Raw genomic sequence first — 20,052 nt, 5'->3', positions numbered from 1 at the left:
TGGGTTTCGAAATTTGTAAAAATCTGTTGAATGAACGCGAAGTTTCGCGTGCGACCCACAAGTATATGTTGTATCGGTACTAATATTATACATGACAGCGACAGTAACTAGTCACGAACTGACACTAGTCTGTGAATTTGATGAAATTTCGTATAAAGCAACCTTAAATCTATACTTTTTTGTGACTAACACTGACCATCCCCTAAAACGTGAACAAAGTCGCGGGCGACAAATCGTATCAAATATATTGAATACAATGATTTTCCGGGTGATGCTGTCATAATATAATATGTTATAATAAAAATTTTGGCATAACCAAACATTTAATTTTATTCAAACTTTCGCATTTATAACATTTAGTGCAAAATAAATAAGTAGCATTTCAAATTTAAATATTATAATGCAATTAAAATAATATATCGAAACTGATTTTTAGTCCGTCTCAGTTGAGCTGTATTTATGATTTCATGACGTCAGTCGACATAGACCAGTGGCTAAAATATTTCAAGCGGAGATTGTGGGTTCAATAAAGCCATTATTAATAATAATCATTCAGAGAAGGAAGACATTGTGACTCCTCATAGGGGGCGCCTTTGCCCAACAAAAATGTTATGGCTAACTAAAATAATCATAATTATGCTTAATTATTTATTTAGTTTTAATTTATTATTGCTTTGGTGTAGGAATTAACACAATATTATGTTAATTTCTAGGTAATACTATGGTTTAAAAAGGTGTTAATTGAGTACCATATTACTCAGCTACCCACCCAGAAGCCATTTCACCGTTACGAACATTAACTTTATACGATTTTACTCAATCGTTGTGTTGTAATGTACTTTAGAATCATTTTTTAAAAGTACTTTTATAATTAAAATTTGCACCACAAGGCCACAAAGAAATACTTTTTTTATACGTTTCAATTCACTTAAGCTTTAATTTTTCGACACAAATAACACGTCTGTTAGAGTTAAAGTAGTTCAGTCGTTATATACATATATTTCAAAATGCAAGTTAATCGCGAAGGCTGATGTTTAATGACTTCAATGTATTACGAGAATGAACAGTAAAAAGCAATTTTAAATTTCTTAATTTGTGTTCCTTGTTCGATGTTTCGACAACGATCGACATTAGTAAAAAATCATATGATCTGAATTGGTTGTAAAAAAAGCAACAACAAGATACCCATACCCATGTTTAAAGATGATTAACTTTTTAAAGCCACAACACACAATATAAAAAAAACAGCATTCGGTGCATTTTTCATGACATTTTTCCGATGCAATGACGAAAGGTCGTATGTATCTTTCAGAATATTAACTCCTTATTAATTCCTGATATTTTATTACCAATTTGTGTTCATAGTATCTCTTATGTGGTGATGGGAAACGTAACCTTATTATATCGGATAAAATAGCAAAAATATATTATTTTGTAGTAATGAATGCTCATAGCACAATCAATAAATGTCTAAGCCGATATCCGGCTTTGATTTTACGAGAATTAAAATAGCTTCTCTTTAAGCGCATTGCAGACTCAGTGTTTTCTATCTAATAAAGCCAAAACCGGACTATTACTTATCATAATATTATAATTATGAAAAGGAAAGTTTTCTCAGATATTGTACGTTCCGGATTAATACAAAAAATATTTTAACATGAATATAACTGTTAGTTTTAAATTAAAGATACTTGCTTAATGACTTGAATGCGTCGGAGAGAATAACACTTACCTATGAGATTATGTCACTCAAAATTATAATAATATTACGCAAGCTCGAAGAAGATTCCAGGAAAGTAATAAAAGATTAATTTATTTGTTACTTGTTTCAGGGAGTGGCTTCACCTGCGTGTGTGGGGAGGTGAGCGGGGATGTGGTACTGGATCCATAGCCCTGACAAACTTCATGACAATCGGTTGAGTAGAGACGCTTACGCGTAACAAACGAACCAATAAATTCAGTTTGGCATTTATAATATTACTTAGGCAGTTAGGTTTAACCGTATGACATAATCTGTTTTACATGCTTTTGCCGATTCAAATGGCAGAAGTCAAGAGAATAAACAAGATTGACCTTGAATATTGACATCGACATCGATTTTGTCAATTCAAGGTCAAGTCTGTCTTTAGATCCAAATGATCATTATAGATTTAAAATGAAAACGGCGCTTTGTGCGTCGACGAAGTTGTTAAGTTCAATACCTATGTATTTCATAAAAATAGCAAAAAGTAATTTGTATAAATCAAGTTAAGCATATTGTTTAATAACTCGAACCGAATGGATTATATATAATGGAATATATCAAATAAAATGGTTTGTTTTTTTTTCTACATTACTTGTCATTGGAATATATTACGAAGATTCTACGTGACAACTGTACTATGGTGTAAAACCGACCGACTTATGGCGACGCGCTAGGGTGATGCCTTTAAATTGAATCATTACAGTCAATTTTAAACATATCACTCTGCTTATTACAATATTTACAAATGTGAAATCAAATAAATATATCGATTAAAGTTTGCTCTCAGCTACAGAAGTACCCAATTAATTTAAACAGATTTTAAAAAATGTAGATGGCGCTGTACGTTGCATTCCAGCTGGGCTTGTTCAATACATGGGGGCAGGTGACACCGAATAACGATGTTAAGACAGATTTTTTTTTATAATTCATTTTAAGGAATTGAAATAGTTTTGATTTATATGAAGACGGGGCAGCCCATTAGCGTTTTATATAAGTATCGTGCGTTACACTTTTTTACGTTAAGGTAATATCGGTTATGCAAAAAAAAAAATTAAAATGGGCGCGAATTTTTTTTTAATGTAATGTCAGTTTAATTTTTAATAGTATGTTAGTGCTAAGACGATTCGTAATTTGAAAGTGAATGCCGTAATAAACGAAATTTAAAAATGTTGTTGTCTTTTTTCAGCACGATAAAGTATGTTTTAGTAAGAAATATATTCGCATATTAGTATTCTTGAGAATAATTCAGATTTTAAATTGTATATAATTATTGCAGTACTGTTACGGATATTATTTATTTTAGAGTAATTATAATAACTAACTAGTATAAGCTTGAGAATAAGTCGTGTTTTTTCGATACGCAGAATCGGATGTCTGGCTTTGAAAGTATAGAGAAAATACATACAAAAAAAATTTTTTACAGGTTTCATTACGGCACTTTATAATTAAATGTACATATTAGTTTTTATTTGCTACTGTTACTTGTCAATATTTCACGGAAGCATCCGCGAGTGTGACCCACACTCTCACATTTTTTATACTTATCTATTTTATATATAACATAATTACGTCATTATTAATTTTATTATTCGCTACGAAGGGTTATAATAACGCTATAGATAAAATGTTTATAACTTAATCCATGTAATTCTTTTGTTTTACGAGGCACACGCCAGTAGCTCTCAGTGGCATGATTATCCGACAACTTCAACAATCATTGTCATATTCCAGTCTCTTTACATAAAACCTTTTTCATAAAACTCTCCGTGATTAGCGAAAACAGTATGATAATCCGTTCGGTTGTATCGAGTTTATCGCGTACATTATTATTATTAAAGCATTGATGAGAAATATATTATTGTCTTCGTATAATAAAAACTAATGATACCTGACCGATTTCGATAGTAAAAACCAACAAATTTATATTTTATTTACTCGACCCTGGATTGAACATGAGACCTCGGATGTCGCAGTGTAATAAGCCAGCCACTAGACCAATGAGCCAAATTATAATTTAATTAAACACATTACTTAAAATAAAAGTCAGTTGGCCAAGTTTATATTGCCTCAGAAGATGGTAACAAGATGTGCGCAGACGCAGATTGATGATTTGAGGGCGTGAATCGATAGTGAATGTCGTTAGATTGTTGCTCCTGCAGCTTTTGCTTCTATTTTTGTCAGATATATTAGTTAATATATTTTGTAAATGTCAAAGGTTAGTTTAAAATAATTTAACATTTGTAACATTTTTAATTTTTCATAACGACTATAATGTTTTATCGAAGTAAAGTGATACTAGCTTACCTTGAACCTAACTAATAACAAACAGTATAAAATTTATTCATACAATTTAATAGAGCCGAGTTGTATTCTGAAATTGTCTATGCTCTATACTATAAAGCTGGAGAGCTGGTTTATTTAAACGTATTAATCTCAGGATCTTCAGGTCTTATTAGTGAATATTCTTTCCATTAAAAAGCCTATTTATTGCGAAATGATGTAGTCTATATAGAATTACTCCTTAACCCACGATACAAGGGATCCAATTCTAATATTTTTTATGGTTATATTCTGATTTAACTTTGACCAAACCGCAACTGGATCGTTACAAGAATAATAAATCGGCTAAATGGCAGTGATTATGTGTCGATTCGATTGCGGTATTCATTTTTTAGTGGAATTATCTCCTGCAGTTCACGCGGTTCAAACTGCGTGGAGCATCTAGTCAACTATAAAGATTTAGTGTTTTGTTTCGGCCTATTTATATATAGTAGACTATTATCATTTGCAATTTTGGTATTTATCATAAAAGGATAAAGTAATGCTAATGATACAATAGGTATTGTGTCATAGATTTTTTCAAATAGCTATCCTTAGTATTGTTATGTTCCGGTTTGAAGGATGAGTAAGCCAGTGTTACTACAGGCCTAAGGGTTATTACATCTTAGTTCCTAAGCTTGGTGGCGCACTGGCGATGTAAACGATGGTTAATCCCATACAGTTCTAACTTCAATTGGCAGGGGTGACAGCTTACCATCACGTGATCCATTTATCATTCCGCCTGATTATATGAAAATACAGACATTTTTATATTGAAACAATTTTGATGGTATGTAATTAAAGGTACGTGAGATAGACTTAGTTTCTCCGTGGTTACAAACTCATTAGGGATGTATGTAACATCTTATGCTTCATAATGTTTATTGGAAGAGGTAACTCAACAAGTAACTCATTTACACCTCTATTTCCCTGTTATTAGTTACACTAAGTTTATATGATAGTAATAAAATATATATAGAGTCTGTCCGTCACGTTTATGGCCTAAACTAAACTTGGTGACCTGATTTTATATATTATACAAAATTACCGAATTCAAGCAACTTAGCAAGTAAGAGTTGGAACTATACATATTATTGAAAAGCTTAAGATCTTTCATTTGATACTCAACATTATTATTTTTTTAACATCGCTATAATACATTAAGTGTGACGTCACTAAAGTATAACCAGCAGAGGATCGAGTATTAATGTATTCCATATTTTCTATATCTAACCCTATAATCTAAGTATGTAAATACAGTTAATATAGCAATTTTATAACACATCTTCCCGTTTTGTTTAAAACCTCTCATCTAAGTTTATTTGGAAATGATGGCTTTAAGCAAAAAGGCACTTATGCTCACTCATTGTACTGTAATCTAATTTTAAACTGCTTTATGTAATACATCCTGATTGCATTTGTTTTTATATTACATTCACTCGTTTTTAATTATGAACATTTATAACAAAACTAATATCAGGGCATCAAGGAGTCACAGAAATACCGATTAACCTAGATTGATATAATTTGAACCTCGTTGAGGTTCTCGTCTATCAAACTCTAAACCAGATCAAATGAAATGTACGCTTCTTAAAGTTACATAAACAAAAATAACACTCGTACCTTCACACGTCGACAATCACGATTACATATTTCAAAAGATACTTGAGACTTGTTACTCGATATTAAGTGTCCCAATACGTTTCAAGGTTCTAACAAGTGTCAAAATTGATCGAATGACTTATACTGTTTTTTTTATTATTATTGCACTTACAGAAGCCCGTATTATACGACGGGATTTTTGCTTTTATTTCAATTTTTACTTTAAGGACTTTTATTTATTTATGGATACTTTAAATGCCTTAACAAAGTTAACAATTGCGAAATAACAATTATAGTTAATTATTTACAATCGGTAATTCGACGTTAAACGTCAACTTTATCGAAAAATGTAGCAACTATCTATAAATTTAAATATTACAAAACAAATATTTAAACAATAAAGAATTCACGCTAGTCTCTACTAATATAATTTGTTGTCTGTTTTTTTTTATGTTTTATTAAGATACAATTATTATTCTGAGTATTTTCCTCAAAAATCAATAAAAATCAAATATGTTTTTTTTTTACAGCGATTAAAAAGGTTCTTCCAAAAAGTTTCTTTATATATATATAAGCGCTTTATATTTTAATAGAAGTAAAATTTTATACGTATATACAAAATATTATAACGATGATATTATTACGTTTGATATAAGGGAATATCGACCCAAGTTGTTATGTTTATAGATATCGATTGGTATTTAATTGCTTCTGTCTCCAATAACTGACCTATTGTTATAATATAGCAGTTACTAATAAACGTGGTAGTAAGTAAAAAGTATTTTCTATGATTTCTATCGCTCTTTCTATCATAAGCAATTTGATATTCGAGCGAAGAAGACAAAATATTCTGAAAATATGTGTCCGCTGCATGTTTATTAGAAGTATAGCTTTTATCTGCTTTAAGGAAAATAATTTTAAGCTATACAAAATGCTTTGTTTCGGATTATATATCTAATACTTTAGTTAATTTTAGTTTATTACTGTTTAATAATTATTTCCTTGTTTCAATAAATATAGCGTAGTTATTTTAGAGTTAATTGGCATAGAGAAAAAAGTATACATTTGATTTTCACAGTGCATTATAATATAGATTTAGTATGATAGATTTGTAAGGGTATACGAGTGTGTCTTATATTAACGTCTATTTCTTGCGCTGTGTTAAAATTATTTTTAAAGGAGAAGTTCGTTTTTCATACTAATTTCTCTTTAGTCATTTTTGTCTCTATCTATTTTATTTCTGGTTTTTTTTTTTTTATTTACATGTCAAGTAAAATAAAACGCGAAGGCTTGTCTATGATGAAAGGTCAAGTTAACTATGAAAGTTTCTAGATATGAATTATGAATGTAAATTACATTGGATCATCCTTGATATTTAGTTTTTTATTTTTTTTTTCTCATGGGTGTGACTAGAATGTCTGATCTCGTCACTGCATTTTATAAATATTTTTTATTTATTTACTTTTTTGCAAAGACACATTTTGGGAATATTATAAAATTGTTATTTATCATACAAATCGAGTACTGGAAATGACTTATAACTTATAAAAGAAATTTACAGTAATCTATATGGTATCATATTTTGACATTTTGTACAAATTCCCAAAGAAAAAAAAATACGAACTTATTTATTCATCTATATTTTTCATAAAGTAAACCTTCTTTATGACTAAACTTTTCATAATACTACATCAATGGTAATAATTTAAGCTCATCCGCGGATTGTAATTTTAAAAAAATGTGACTATTATTAGAGGTCCTTATCGGTTAAGTAGCGATATTATCCGAGCACTTTTTGACGCAGGACCAACTGTAAAATATTTGCGCGAAAATAAGAACAGAGACTTGTGCAAAAATATGATAATATACAGGATATTTTGGACATAAAGTAAAATATCTGTGCGATGTTAGAAGTCTACTTGTAATATGGTAATATCAGAACAAATGTTTTATTTTGATCGTCTCTTGTGTAAAAAATAAAGGAACAACTTAATTTCACCAATTGTTTTAGTATATTTCTATAAAGTATAACTAGTTTATTTATGCATCTTCTAAATAAATTACCTTACTATACTGAAAATCTAGTCTTTGATTTTTTTTTTTTCTATAGTTGTAATGGAATAGGCGTTTGTCTTCCATCTCACCTGACAGAAAGTGTAGATGAAGACGAAGGTGGTACACGCCCAAACAAAAGACAAACAAGATCTTGCACCAAATATTTTGTACGCCTAAGATAAAATGCAAAAATATATTCATATATAATTGTTTATGAGATACTATAAGCCGCGATATCATCCGATTTCATTATTTTTATTCAGAATTTATGAGAAATTGTTGAAAAGTCGTAACTTGCCATTATAATAACAACCAATAGTCAACGGTCCATTTTATTTGAATTTAATGGCTGTTTCTTTGAATAGCTATATTCTGAGATAATATAGTTGTATTAAATTATATGAAAGGCTTGTAATTCATATAAAGTACTTTAATCAAAACCAATTCGTGATAAACTGGCTTCTGCAAAGGTTGCAATGATGCGTAATAAGGCGAGACTGTGCACGCCCTTATGATCTCATAGAAAAAAAGAAGTTCACGTTGATGTACCTTTATACATAACACTAACACTAAAGCAAAATTCAAAAAATATTATTTAACTTACTCTTTTTTACAACCGAAGCAGGAGTAGAGATAAACGAATATTAGATTTACATAATTCATACGATTTTACTAATAACTAAAATGGCTATTACAATAAACTAAAAAAAAAAACGTACCTGGAAAAGAGAGATTAGAAACATCATTCAGTGTTTGTCATCTACTTAAATTTTTTTCCAAAGTCCTGATACTAAAATGAAATAGGCTTTATATAAAAATATTCAGTAGGTGAGCTCTCTAGTAAGTTAACCTATGCAGGGGTCTCCTCATTTTTTCTATTTTAGTACAAGCAGAACAGCATAAAGATGTCACACTGGGTTGAGGCGTCATTCTATTTTTGAAAAGCAGATCTAGAGTATATTCCACCACCTAACAGCTTCCTTCTACCGAAATGTACATTTTCCTCTCGATGTTTTCCTTCACCATCGAGCACGAGATGAATTATAAACACAAATTAAGCAAATGAACATCCAGTGGTGCTTGCCTGGGTTTGAATCTAAAAATATCTGTTAAGAAGCACACGTTCTAACCACTGGGTCATCTCAGTTGAATTGGAGTTTAAGTGGTGATTGAGTGGATTTGAACTCCCAATCTTCAGTTATGTGTTCTAATTACTGCGCCAACTCGGCTCATTATAAGTTATTGTTGGTGAATTCGTATAAGACGCATTTAAAAACTACCACACAACCATTAGAATTTTAATGATATTCTTTTGGTGTAACAGTCCTTTTTTTTTTAAAAGAAGGCATCTTGAGGAATGAAACAGCCAAAGCAACCTTACTACTAAATGATACAGGGATACTGTCAACATCTAAGCATGATAAGATCGTTGTATTTTTATTTAATTTTTAATTATAGAAGATATCGGATATTAGTTTAAAGGTTACATCGTAGCAATTAATATATATATATTTTTCTTTAACTAAACTAACTAACGAACTTTATTGGTAGTGTAACTTAGGAAGGTTTAAGTTCGGATATTAAAGCTAGTATAAAGGCTAATACGTAAAATGTTATGTAGCAACTACCCATATAATTGATCATATAACAACTATTTACATTAAAGATAAAAGACTAAATTACATATATAAAGATCAATAACTGTTATTATTACATACGGTCATTATTCGATTATTATTAATAATAATAATCGAATAAGGCGGTATGTAATGGTGGCAAGAATGCTATCAGTGTAACATTGAGATTTTTTTATATCATCATCAAGCTACACGATTCGCACGAATAGGGCAAGGGTCTAATAAAACGTTTATAAGTATGCAATACTAATAATAATACTATACAAATATAATATAATAATATACAAAGTTTTTTTTATATTTATAATAATATAGTTACAGCCTGTAAATAATCCACTGTTGGGCTCAGGCTTTCTAGCCCTCGAGGAGAATTCTATACCTATTTAAATTGCAAATTTCCTCACAATGCTTTCCTTCACTAGCGAGCATAAGATTTATTATAAACACAGATTAAGTACATCCAGTGGCGCTGACCTGGGTTTGAATCTGAAATCATCTGTTAAGATGCACGCATTCTAACCACTGGATCGTCTCAGCTCAATTGTAATGGCTTTGTTGATACGCAGAACACTTTATCAAACTTTCATTATAATCTGATAAAAAATTTAGTAGTGCATTGAGGACAAGCATACCAATGTACCTTCTTAATTGTCAAAAAGATTAGCGATAGATGAAGTGTTAAAAATGCACATCAATAGAAACTTTATACTTAAAATTATATCACAAATACAATCTTGCGTAATATATTTAATAAATATGTAATATAGATAATCTTATATTATTGTTTTCTAAATTATACTAAAAAAAAAGGAAATTAAACTAAATAATCTTATCTAAATACTACTTAATAAATTAGTCTTAATTAAACATACTGGCAAGATTTTTTTAATTGTTGACTCTCTGACCTATTTCCTTTGCCAATCCGTGCAATAAAGAAAGACTTACCAAAATATTACGTAATTAAAGGAGCTCAGATCCCGGAAAATGATTATTACGAACAAAGTACGTATAGTACAAAAAATTAATATGAAAGTACTGTATATGCAAAAATATAAGAAAGTTTACATTTTTTAAGTTTAAATTGTTATTATTCGAAATACTGAAAGAGGAAAAAATGTCGAACGATCAAATTTAATTTATAGTAATAAAAAAAACAAGAATTGTGTCGGAAGTAAGGGGTTTTGTCAAAAATCAAAATCTGACAATGTTCTTCCTGTAGGCTTTCCTCTTTAACTAAGATTGTTGTTCAGATGTTCAAGATTGCTCCAGTTAAAACGCAACAAACAAAACCATCACACACAGGCCAAGCGTTAAGCGTTCACCCTTCTTAGTGGGAGGGACAGTATAAAGCCTGGCGTCGACTTCGATCAGCACAGACAACCAGTCTTCGGCAATCGGCACGAAGACATCAACATGAAGTTCACGGTGAGTTTGTGAAGTGTTCAGTGTTGTGTTCGAATTATTTGCGCGGTTCTTGTTATTAATTTTCGAATTTTTATTTATTAATTTAATTACGTAACATATATAAAGTTATAAATTCAAAAATTTATTTAAATAAATTAGTCATCATAAAATATTAGGGAACGAATAATTTGATAATATTAATAATATATTATTTTTATTGTTATACTAATAAATAGTCGAATCATGCATTACGCAACACAGATTTCAATAAGTATGCGGCTTTTATAATATAATTAACGTTTATCCAATTTTACTTTACTCCGCAATTTTCATTTCACTTTCTACCATGCGTGGTAAATAATAGCTGTGGTAAAGGCAATTACATTTTTGCCTTTATTATACTTTTGTTCTAAGCCAATGCTTACAATTATCAAATAATAACGTATTTAAAAATTGTAAGCTATACAGTAAACAAAAAAAAAAAAGAAATTTAATTATATATTTTTTTATCACGTATACTTCCTATACGAAAAAAAATTATATCATTGTCTGCAAATTAATTTCTTCTTCATCGCAAAATTAACGAATCACTGCTCATCGTAATAGCATATAATTATTGAACATTATGAATTAATTATTTCTGCGGTTATGTAATGAAATTGAGCAGTTAATTAAAATAATTAGGAAGGAAGTGTGTTTACATATACTTATCAATATTTGTCTGAATTTTTATAATCCATAAAAAAAAATTTGCACCTGATTGTTAATTTTGATAGTGTCCATTAAAACATATATTTTTTTATAATATCAAATCTTGATATTGCTCCGAAAGTATAACGAAGGTAGGAAATTAAAAAAAAATGTATGTGAGAGTTTTGATTAAAAACGCGTAATAAAAGTATTATGAATAATTAACAGTGAAAATGGTAGTAACATTGACTACTAATGTACTTTAATACCATACATCTTATATTTTTTTTTGTTATTTAATGTCATGTGTTAAGCGCCATTTTTGCCAAGGCATTTTTATTTATAAATTCCACGAGAGTTAAGCTATAAATTCTAAATCGGTAATTGAATAAAGATCAGTTGTTAATATTGTATTAGAGACAAATTATTACGTCTACTAGAGAGAGCTACATTGGAGAGTTTTTCCGTGTTTTACTTCCGAAATGTATTGAGATAAGGCGACGTATACATTGAACACAATGCGTGAATTTTTTTGCGATACTTTGTCTTTAAATTTTATCGGTGGGAATTATAAAACATATATTTTAGAAGATTAAAAAGTTTTTAAATAGATACTGAAATCGCTCGTGTAAGCTAAGATACAATTTCCAGGTTTGTCGGGATGTCTAGACATTGACAGCTTTTCTATCCAGTTTTTTTTTAATCCGGTTACACAAGGTCGTTGTCCGTAATGCCAATGTAACGTGCGATAGTATTGGTAAACTCGTTTTGTGATAGTATGTGATTTCTTAATGTTAATAAACTGCAGTCTTGTTTATACTCGAAAAGTACAATATAACAATATATATATATGTCAATTATTGAACAATTAAAGCGAGAAAAGGTGCAAAAAAACTTTTTTTTTTTTTTAATTCGTAAGAGAAAATATTCTATTAATAAGATATTAATAATAATGCTATAATAGAAGTTTTACAGAGGTACTTTATGCCATTTTATTAGTCATATTACTCACGTTGGTCTACTTTCATTAGAGCTGTGGTCAGTGTTGCAATTTAACGACTGGATTTAAGATGTCTATATAAGATAATATATCATTTAACAAATAAATTAAGCAATTGTTTATTTTATATAATCTGGAGAAAGTAATTACATTCAAATTTTACTAATACTAAAATGTTTTTAAACATTAATCGACCTATTTGTATGAAAATGAATTAATCAGATATTTTGTATTGTTTTCTAAGGCAGAGTATAGAAAAGGTTAGTAGCTAACGCTTGAATATTTCATAATTTTACTACATATTACTGTTTTAACGTAAACTCATAAAATATATAGTACATCATTTTTTAAGTAAAATCATGGGCAGATGAGGTATAAAAATATGAAGTGAAAACACGGCCTTAAAATTATAGTAGTGTAGTGTGAAATGGCATTACCCTAATTGTTTTGCAGATCATGCGTGTGAATTATAACGAATGAGATAAAACGTGGAAAGTAATTTCGTAATCGTAACGCGTAAGTTCTCTCGAAAACAAATGTTACGTTAGATTGTGAATGATATTCAAATTATGAACGAACGTATTATATTAGGTTTAGGTACAAATTGATAGACAGATCAACGAATTGAATGTATTATTTATATTCTTAAATCAATTTACCGTAACGAGTTGAATGTTTAACTTTTTATTGATATAACAAAGCGTGAAATTGCATACTTTTTGCATATACATGGATATAATTGTTTATTGTTCACAGTCGTTTTTTGTAATAAATTTGTACTGTTTATTTTATATGTGACAAGAAATATAATAATAATAATAATAAATCTACTTTTAATCTTGATTAATGATATTTACGAAAATTAAAAATCGATTAAATTAAATTGCATACAATATTAACATACATACCTATTATGCAATTAAAATACGCTAATAAGACGAATCAATTCTTGAATTCATGAAAACATTCACCGAGCCCGCAGTTACCACAGGCTCATATTTTGTAATATCATTAACAAATATGTAATTAATACCTTGCATAATTTCATACAATGTATTAATGTCGTTTTACATAAGATAAAAATTAACAGATAATCCTTTTGTTTTTTAAAATTATGATTCTTTAATATATCTAATAAAACCTCTATGCGTTATGCTTTTGTTTTATGATTTTAAAATTTGATATAGTAAAAACAGTTTCTAATATCATTAGATCTTTATTTATAAGCGATTTAATCGAGTTGAATAGCAAGGAATTTAATTCTATAAAAAATGTTATACAGATAAGTAATTCGATACAAAACCACGATATTTCTAACGTAATTGTTTCCACCCATTGTTGGGTGTAAACGATCTATACCTTACAAGAATGTAAAGCTAAAAGAAATTGATTGATGTCTCTACCGATTTCCTACAAAGAGTGAATAGAGGATATACATTTACGGAATTTATTTTGGTTTAAAGATTTATTCAATGTACGTTAAGCAGATTTGGACGTATTTGCAATTGTAATGGCTATTAGAAAGTTCGTATCCGTAGATAAACTAGACCATTCGCTTTAAGGAGTTTTATTTACATTCGAACCAGTTGAAGCATTTCGTATTATTTAAATCTTATTCTTACAATAAATTGTTTTTTATTAAGGATTATTTCAAGCTCTTAAGTAATACAAGCTTTTGATTCACAGGTTGTGTTAGTAGCCTCATTGGCCGTGGTGGCCTTTGCCAGCGAGGAGAAAGGCACACAGAAGGCGGCAGCCGAAGAGAAGAAACAAGATAAACGAGGAATTTACGACACCGGATCCTACGGTGGTAGCTACGAATTGGGCAATGGCGGTCACGGTTACGGCGGCGGTGACGGTGGTCACAGTTTTGGAGGTGACGGTGGTCACAGCTTTGGCGGAGACTTCGGTGGCCACCAGCTGAGCTTTGGTCAAGGTGGTCATGGAGGCCAGAGCTCTGGACAAAGCTATGAAAGCTACGGTAATGGTGGTTCCGAATTCGGTGGATACTCTGGCGACTCTTGGAAGCCCATTTCTAACGATCATGGTCATCACCACGTCAAAACCATCGAAGTGATCAAGAAAGTCCCCGTCCCATACACCGTTGAGAAGCATGTTCCCTACACTGTCGAGAAGAAAGTTCCCTATGAAGTGAAAGTGCCTTATCCTCAGCCCTACACCGTTGAAAAGAAGGTCCCAGTCACTGTCAAGGAATACGTGAAATACCCAGTTCATGTTCCCGAGCCCTATGTTGTAGAGAAGAAAGTGCCTTATGAAGTTAAGGTTCATGTCGACAAGCCTTACGAAGTTAAGATCAAGGTACCCACTCCTTACACCGTAGAAAAGAAAGTGCCTTATGAAGTCAAGGTTCCCGTACCTCAACCCTACACTGTTGAAAAGAAGGTGCCTTACCCAGTCAAATATGAAGTGAAAGTACCCCAGCCCTACGAAGTTGTCAAGAAGGTGCCTTATGAAGTCAAAGTACCAGTCGACAAGCCTTACCACGTATACGTGCCCAAGCCCTACCCCGTGACAGTCGAAAAGCCTTACCCAGTGACAGTACACAAGCCAGTACCTTACGAAGTCAAGGTCCCAGTTGACAAGCCCTACAAGGTCGAAGTTGAGAAACCTTACCCAGTCCCAGTGAAAGTGCCAATCCCCAAGCCTTATGACGTGTACAAAAAGATCCCATACACTGTCGAGAAGAAGGTGCCTTATGAAGTAAAAGTACCCATTGACAAGCCTTACCCCGTCTACAAAGAAGTCCAAGTACCATTAGTCAAAGAGGTTCCATACCCCGTAAAGGTTCACGTTCCCATTTACCTCAAGAAAGAGGAGGAGCATCACCATGGTTGGCACTAATTTACAAACCTAGCGTATAGGTTTCACACCAGTACCTTATAGGCTAAGTTCGAATTGTGATCATTTAGTATTCGTAGTGTAACTATAAAATTTTAAATTGTGCTGGCTTAGTAACACTGAGCTGGTAACAACGAGATTGTTTGTGATGTGATTGAAATTGTTTTGCCTGCTATTTCCATGTTTTCAAATTGCTGTCGCATAGCATTGCTCTTGAGTGTGCGATGCTCTAACAATGAGTATACGATATCTAATGATTCATCTGTTGTTACTTGTTTTTCTTTTCGTATAATGTGCTTGTTATATATATTTGTGAAAGATTGCCTTTTGCAAGAAACTTATGTTGAGGCTGATATAAATAAATGTGTTATAAATATATTCGATATTTTATTTACAATCATAATAAAATGTATATTAGCATATATAATTGTAATCTCTTTCGGTTATATGTACGTAATAGTACCATAGGAGTACTTTCACAAGATATGGTCAAATAGTGTAATAATATAAACAATGACCATGAACGAAATATTAAAGTAGGGCATTTGAAAGTACCTCTCTCCTTTTTGTTTGCTTTGTAAAACTGGATGAATATATTAAGGTCTTGTCAAAAATCATGGTAATTTATCGACTTACACAAAAAGAAAATACTAAGATCATAAGAGCGAAAGTAACTCTGTCTGTCTGTTGTTCTTTCGCGACCAAATCACTGAATCGAATTTCATGAACCAACCTCTAAACGAATCCGCGTATAATAAATAGTAAAAATAAGTCAAACTGTACAGTAAATTCGAGGTATATGTTTCGAGTTTGCAAATCGAATACAAGATTCAATGTGTTACTGATAAATTTTTTTTCAAAAATACTATGAATTAAAAATTATGGACATGACAATCATAGCATAAGCATAAAAACCATTTTCTCATGTATAAGTATATAATATATTCCCTTATGAAATCGCTATCTCTCACTCTCAAGAACAGTATACTTACCTTTGGATAAAGTAACTTAATTATAATTTTAATAAAAGGTAATATCATCATCACATATAAACTTATAATTTAGACCTTATCGTAATTATATTAAGTAACGTAATACTTTGAGGTAGCAATCATTTTTTTGTTATTATTTCAATATGCCATAAAATTATTAGACTCGCTCTTCTCATTAGCTATTATGAAGTTTAACGAATGATCATACTTACATAATACGTGTCGCAATTGCGCCTTAAACCAATTGGTGCATCACGATCTGATATGAGGGAATGGGTTTATGCGCTGATGGCTGTAAGCGCAATGGTTCTATTCAAGGTAATATTAGGTAACTTAGAATTAGCAATACAACTCCTTCATAAACTTGGAATTTAATAATATAATCTCAATATCATCAGAATTGTATAATGCTAATTTTATAATTTAGCCAATATCGTGACTAGGTTTTTGCATAGGCTGATAAACATTTTTAATATATGTTTTTTATGAAAATATTTCATTACTTGTTTTTGTTGGCATAACCTAAGCGAACATATTGTGTTTCAAATGACTAATACTTACGACACATTTATTATGTAAACAGTCTAGGTATCGGTAAAAGGACGACAGGATCAATTAAATAACAAAATAAAAAAAAATATTAAGTATAAAACTGATATAATACAAACGTAAAAATGAAATTAATTTAAAAAAGATGCAATACCTTTTTAAAGAATCTTATTAAGCTTAAAGATTACATTAGAAGTACGAAAATACCCCACTAGTTACTATTAAGGCTCTAAACTGATGTACATTATTATAATTAAAATTAAAAAAGAAAAAAATGCATTCAGAAAGATAAAAAATACATAAATGTTGTTGTTCCAAATTCAAATCTACGATACTGTACTTAGAAAAAAAGATGTCGCAATGTTGTCTCCAGTATCCAGTTTCTCATGCAATTTACAAAACAGCAATGTCTATGGACAATTATGATGTCGACTCTAGTAGCCATAACTCGTAATGAATGCAAATATATCTTGCTGGAAAACTTTGTTTATATAATCTGCAAATGGATTACTCAATGTAATGTAATGTGCTTAACGATTTCATCACGAAGTTATGTAGGTTGATATGGACAATGTTATATAGAATGACAACCAAAGGTTCTCAGCCAGCGAGTATCGCACTGAGGGTTTCTTTTGTAAAGGACAACCACAAAGTTCAATGATGACGGAGGTCCTACATAATAGCAAAACTATTCCCTAAGTGTAACGCGAAACAGGCAGCCAAAGGGAAAGCCTGCTTAATCGTTTATCATACATTTAAGGTACAAACAGCGCCTACAAAGACAATGAAGGCAAACGAAAAATTATGACATAGCTTGAACTTTAAGAACGAATATAATTTTTAGTATGCATTATGATGTTTGACAAAACTCTGAAAGGCATTAAAAGCCCACATATGTTGTTTACAACATACTGATTTTTTTATGCGCTAACCGCATGCATTGGCAAAGGCCGTTGTTTGATTGCCTCTATGAAACATACTTAAGATCTGTAATGTATTAAAAAAACTTAGACCGCTTTTGTCAAGAAATTTTTGAAGTCTTTATTCGCGTCTTCGTCCGCATAGTGCTCAGTTTGTGACGAATTTACTCTGTTACAATTTAAATGTTTTGTTATTATAATTTTTTAAATAATAATGTATATTTAAATTGTAGATACATAATAGGTGCATTATTGAGGAGCAATAATCTTTCGTTGTGACTGTTGGACTGTGAGTGTAGGACTGTATAAAAATAAGTGTTATTTGAGAGTCCTGTGTAGGAGGAGGCGCGAGGAGAAGTTCAGTATTCCCGGCTTTATGAGTTTTATGACTCTCCCGGAGATACTATTTGACCTCTTGACATCAGATTGTAATACTTTATTTTTTTTTATTTATTCAGTGATATTTACGTAAATGCACAATCCCACCGCACATTACGTAGCAATTAGTGATTCTTTGATGATTACAACTTATATTTGAGTTGAAAACAACCGAATGTAGTTTCACTGGTCTGAGGTCTACTAAAGACCAATATTATTGTATGGTATATGTCGAACATACATAAAAACCGCTTGTTTACACAGAATCATTTTTTTTCAACGTCACATAGACCCAAGACAACATAGAAAACTAATGAACTTTTTCTACATCGACTCGGCCGGGAACCGAACCCAGGACCTTGGATTGGCGTACCTATGAAAATCGGTGTACACACTACTCCACGGAGGTCATCACCCCTTGCGCTATAAAAAAAAAATACAAATCTATCCCACAGTTATTGTACATTTTCGGGGATAAAAAGTAACCTATTTGCTATTCCTGACAATAGTCGTGCCTAGTACCAAATTTTAGGGACGGCCTGTCTTCCCAGCACATGGATTACTTACTATTAAGGATTCTGTTACGGCCAAGAATATTTTTTTTCATAGGCTTCTTCATCTTTTAAATAATTTCGGGCAAGATCCGACATCCGAAACAAGCAGGTTTCTTTATTATAAATAAAAATTAACCCAGAGGTGCGATGCAAATGACTATCTTGATGATTATGATGACGTTCTGACCAATTTCCGCCACGGCATCTCAAGGGAGAACGGTCAACTATACAGGATATATTATTGTATACAAATGTGTGTGCAAATACAGGCCAAGTCTCTATTCTCTCACTCTCGTTATCAAATAGGATGGTAAATTCAACGCGACCAAAATAACAAGTCCTGACTGACTGATTCATCATCGCCGAGCGTAAACTATTAAAGTTAGGACCTTGAAATTTGGTGAGTAGGATCGTTTTATTGAGTAAAGTTAGATTAAGATTTTAATTTCAAGAGAGTACAGTTCGCGCTTAAAGTCTGCTTCACCATGACAATTAATAAAGCACAAGGTTTCTAAAATGGCAAGAGTAGATATAAGAGAAGACTGTTTTTCGCATAGATAATTCTAAATAGCCTGTTCGAGAGTGAGCTCTGTAAGCAATCTGGTGTATCTAGCCCTCATTCGTGTTTGTCGAAACACGAATGAGGTCTTAAATTAACGTAATATTTTAAATTATTTTGTAATATAATTAATTGTCACGCGATCAAAGCCGCGGGCAACAGCTAGTTATGAATAAAATTCAAAAATAACTAGACGTGACCTGACATTTTGAATCATTGCACAAATGACTTGCACTTTGCGATGGTATCAAACGCCTCTAAAATTTGTAAGTGAAGATTCAAAGTGCAAATAATTGTTACTAAAAAGCAAAAGATTTTCAATCCTTATTCGATGAATAAAAAGAATTTGGCTAAAGGTCGTAAGTAAATTAAGGAAACTATTGTCAGTTTGCGTTTTTTTTTGTTTTTATTGGTTATTGATGGTGATGATATCATTTATCTCGGGAAGGGATGGTGGGTTCGTTGAATACTGGGTGCAGTCATGGTCGAATTGCGAATGGTGCTCGATTTTATTGTCATATTACTGTAGATGATTTAAAGAAGACGTAGATAAACATCACAGAGGAAGATGCATTATCACTTCCCAGAGTTACATACATGAGAACCTTTTTTACAGGCGGTAGTCACATAGAACAGTTCCAGCACCATATGATTTTTAGTGAGCAAACTACTAGAAGAAGCTTACATAAAGCGTCTGAGTGACGGAAATCGAGGTTGTGTATTGTGGGCTAACGTATGCGGCTCATGTGCTCTTTCAGATTCAAGAAGTGCGTATTTTGGAAGTTTCTCG

At 31.3% G+C, this 20,052-nt stretch overlaps 1 protein-coding gene across 1 annotated transcript; it reads left to right on the top strand.

Moving 5' to 3' along the window:
- The first annotated feature begins 10,727 nt into the window (after positions 1–10,727).
- Positions 10,728–15,663, top strand: LOC125072808 (proline-rich protein 4). The gene is made up of 2 exons (XM_047683505.1): positions 10,728–10,782; positions 14,138–15,663. Exons 1-2 carry the CDS (start codon positions 10,771–10,773, stop codon positions 15,311–15,313), a joined length of 1,188 nt encoding a protein of 395 aa, XP_047539461.1. The 5' UTR covers positions 10,728–10,770; the 3' UTR covers positions 15,314–15,663.
- Positions 15,664–20,052: the final 4,389 nt, after the last annotated feature.

This window comes from Vanessa atalanta, chromosome 22, assembly GCF_905147765.1.
Source record: "Vanessa atalanta chromosome 22, ilVanAtal1.2, whole genome shotgun sequence".
Taxonomy (NCBI): Eukaryota; Metazoa; Arthropoda; class Insecta; order Lepidoptera; family Nymphalidae; genus Vanessa; species Vanessa atalanta.
This window is presented reverse-complemented; position numbering and strand designations above follow the sequence as displayed.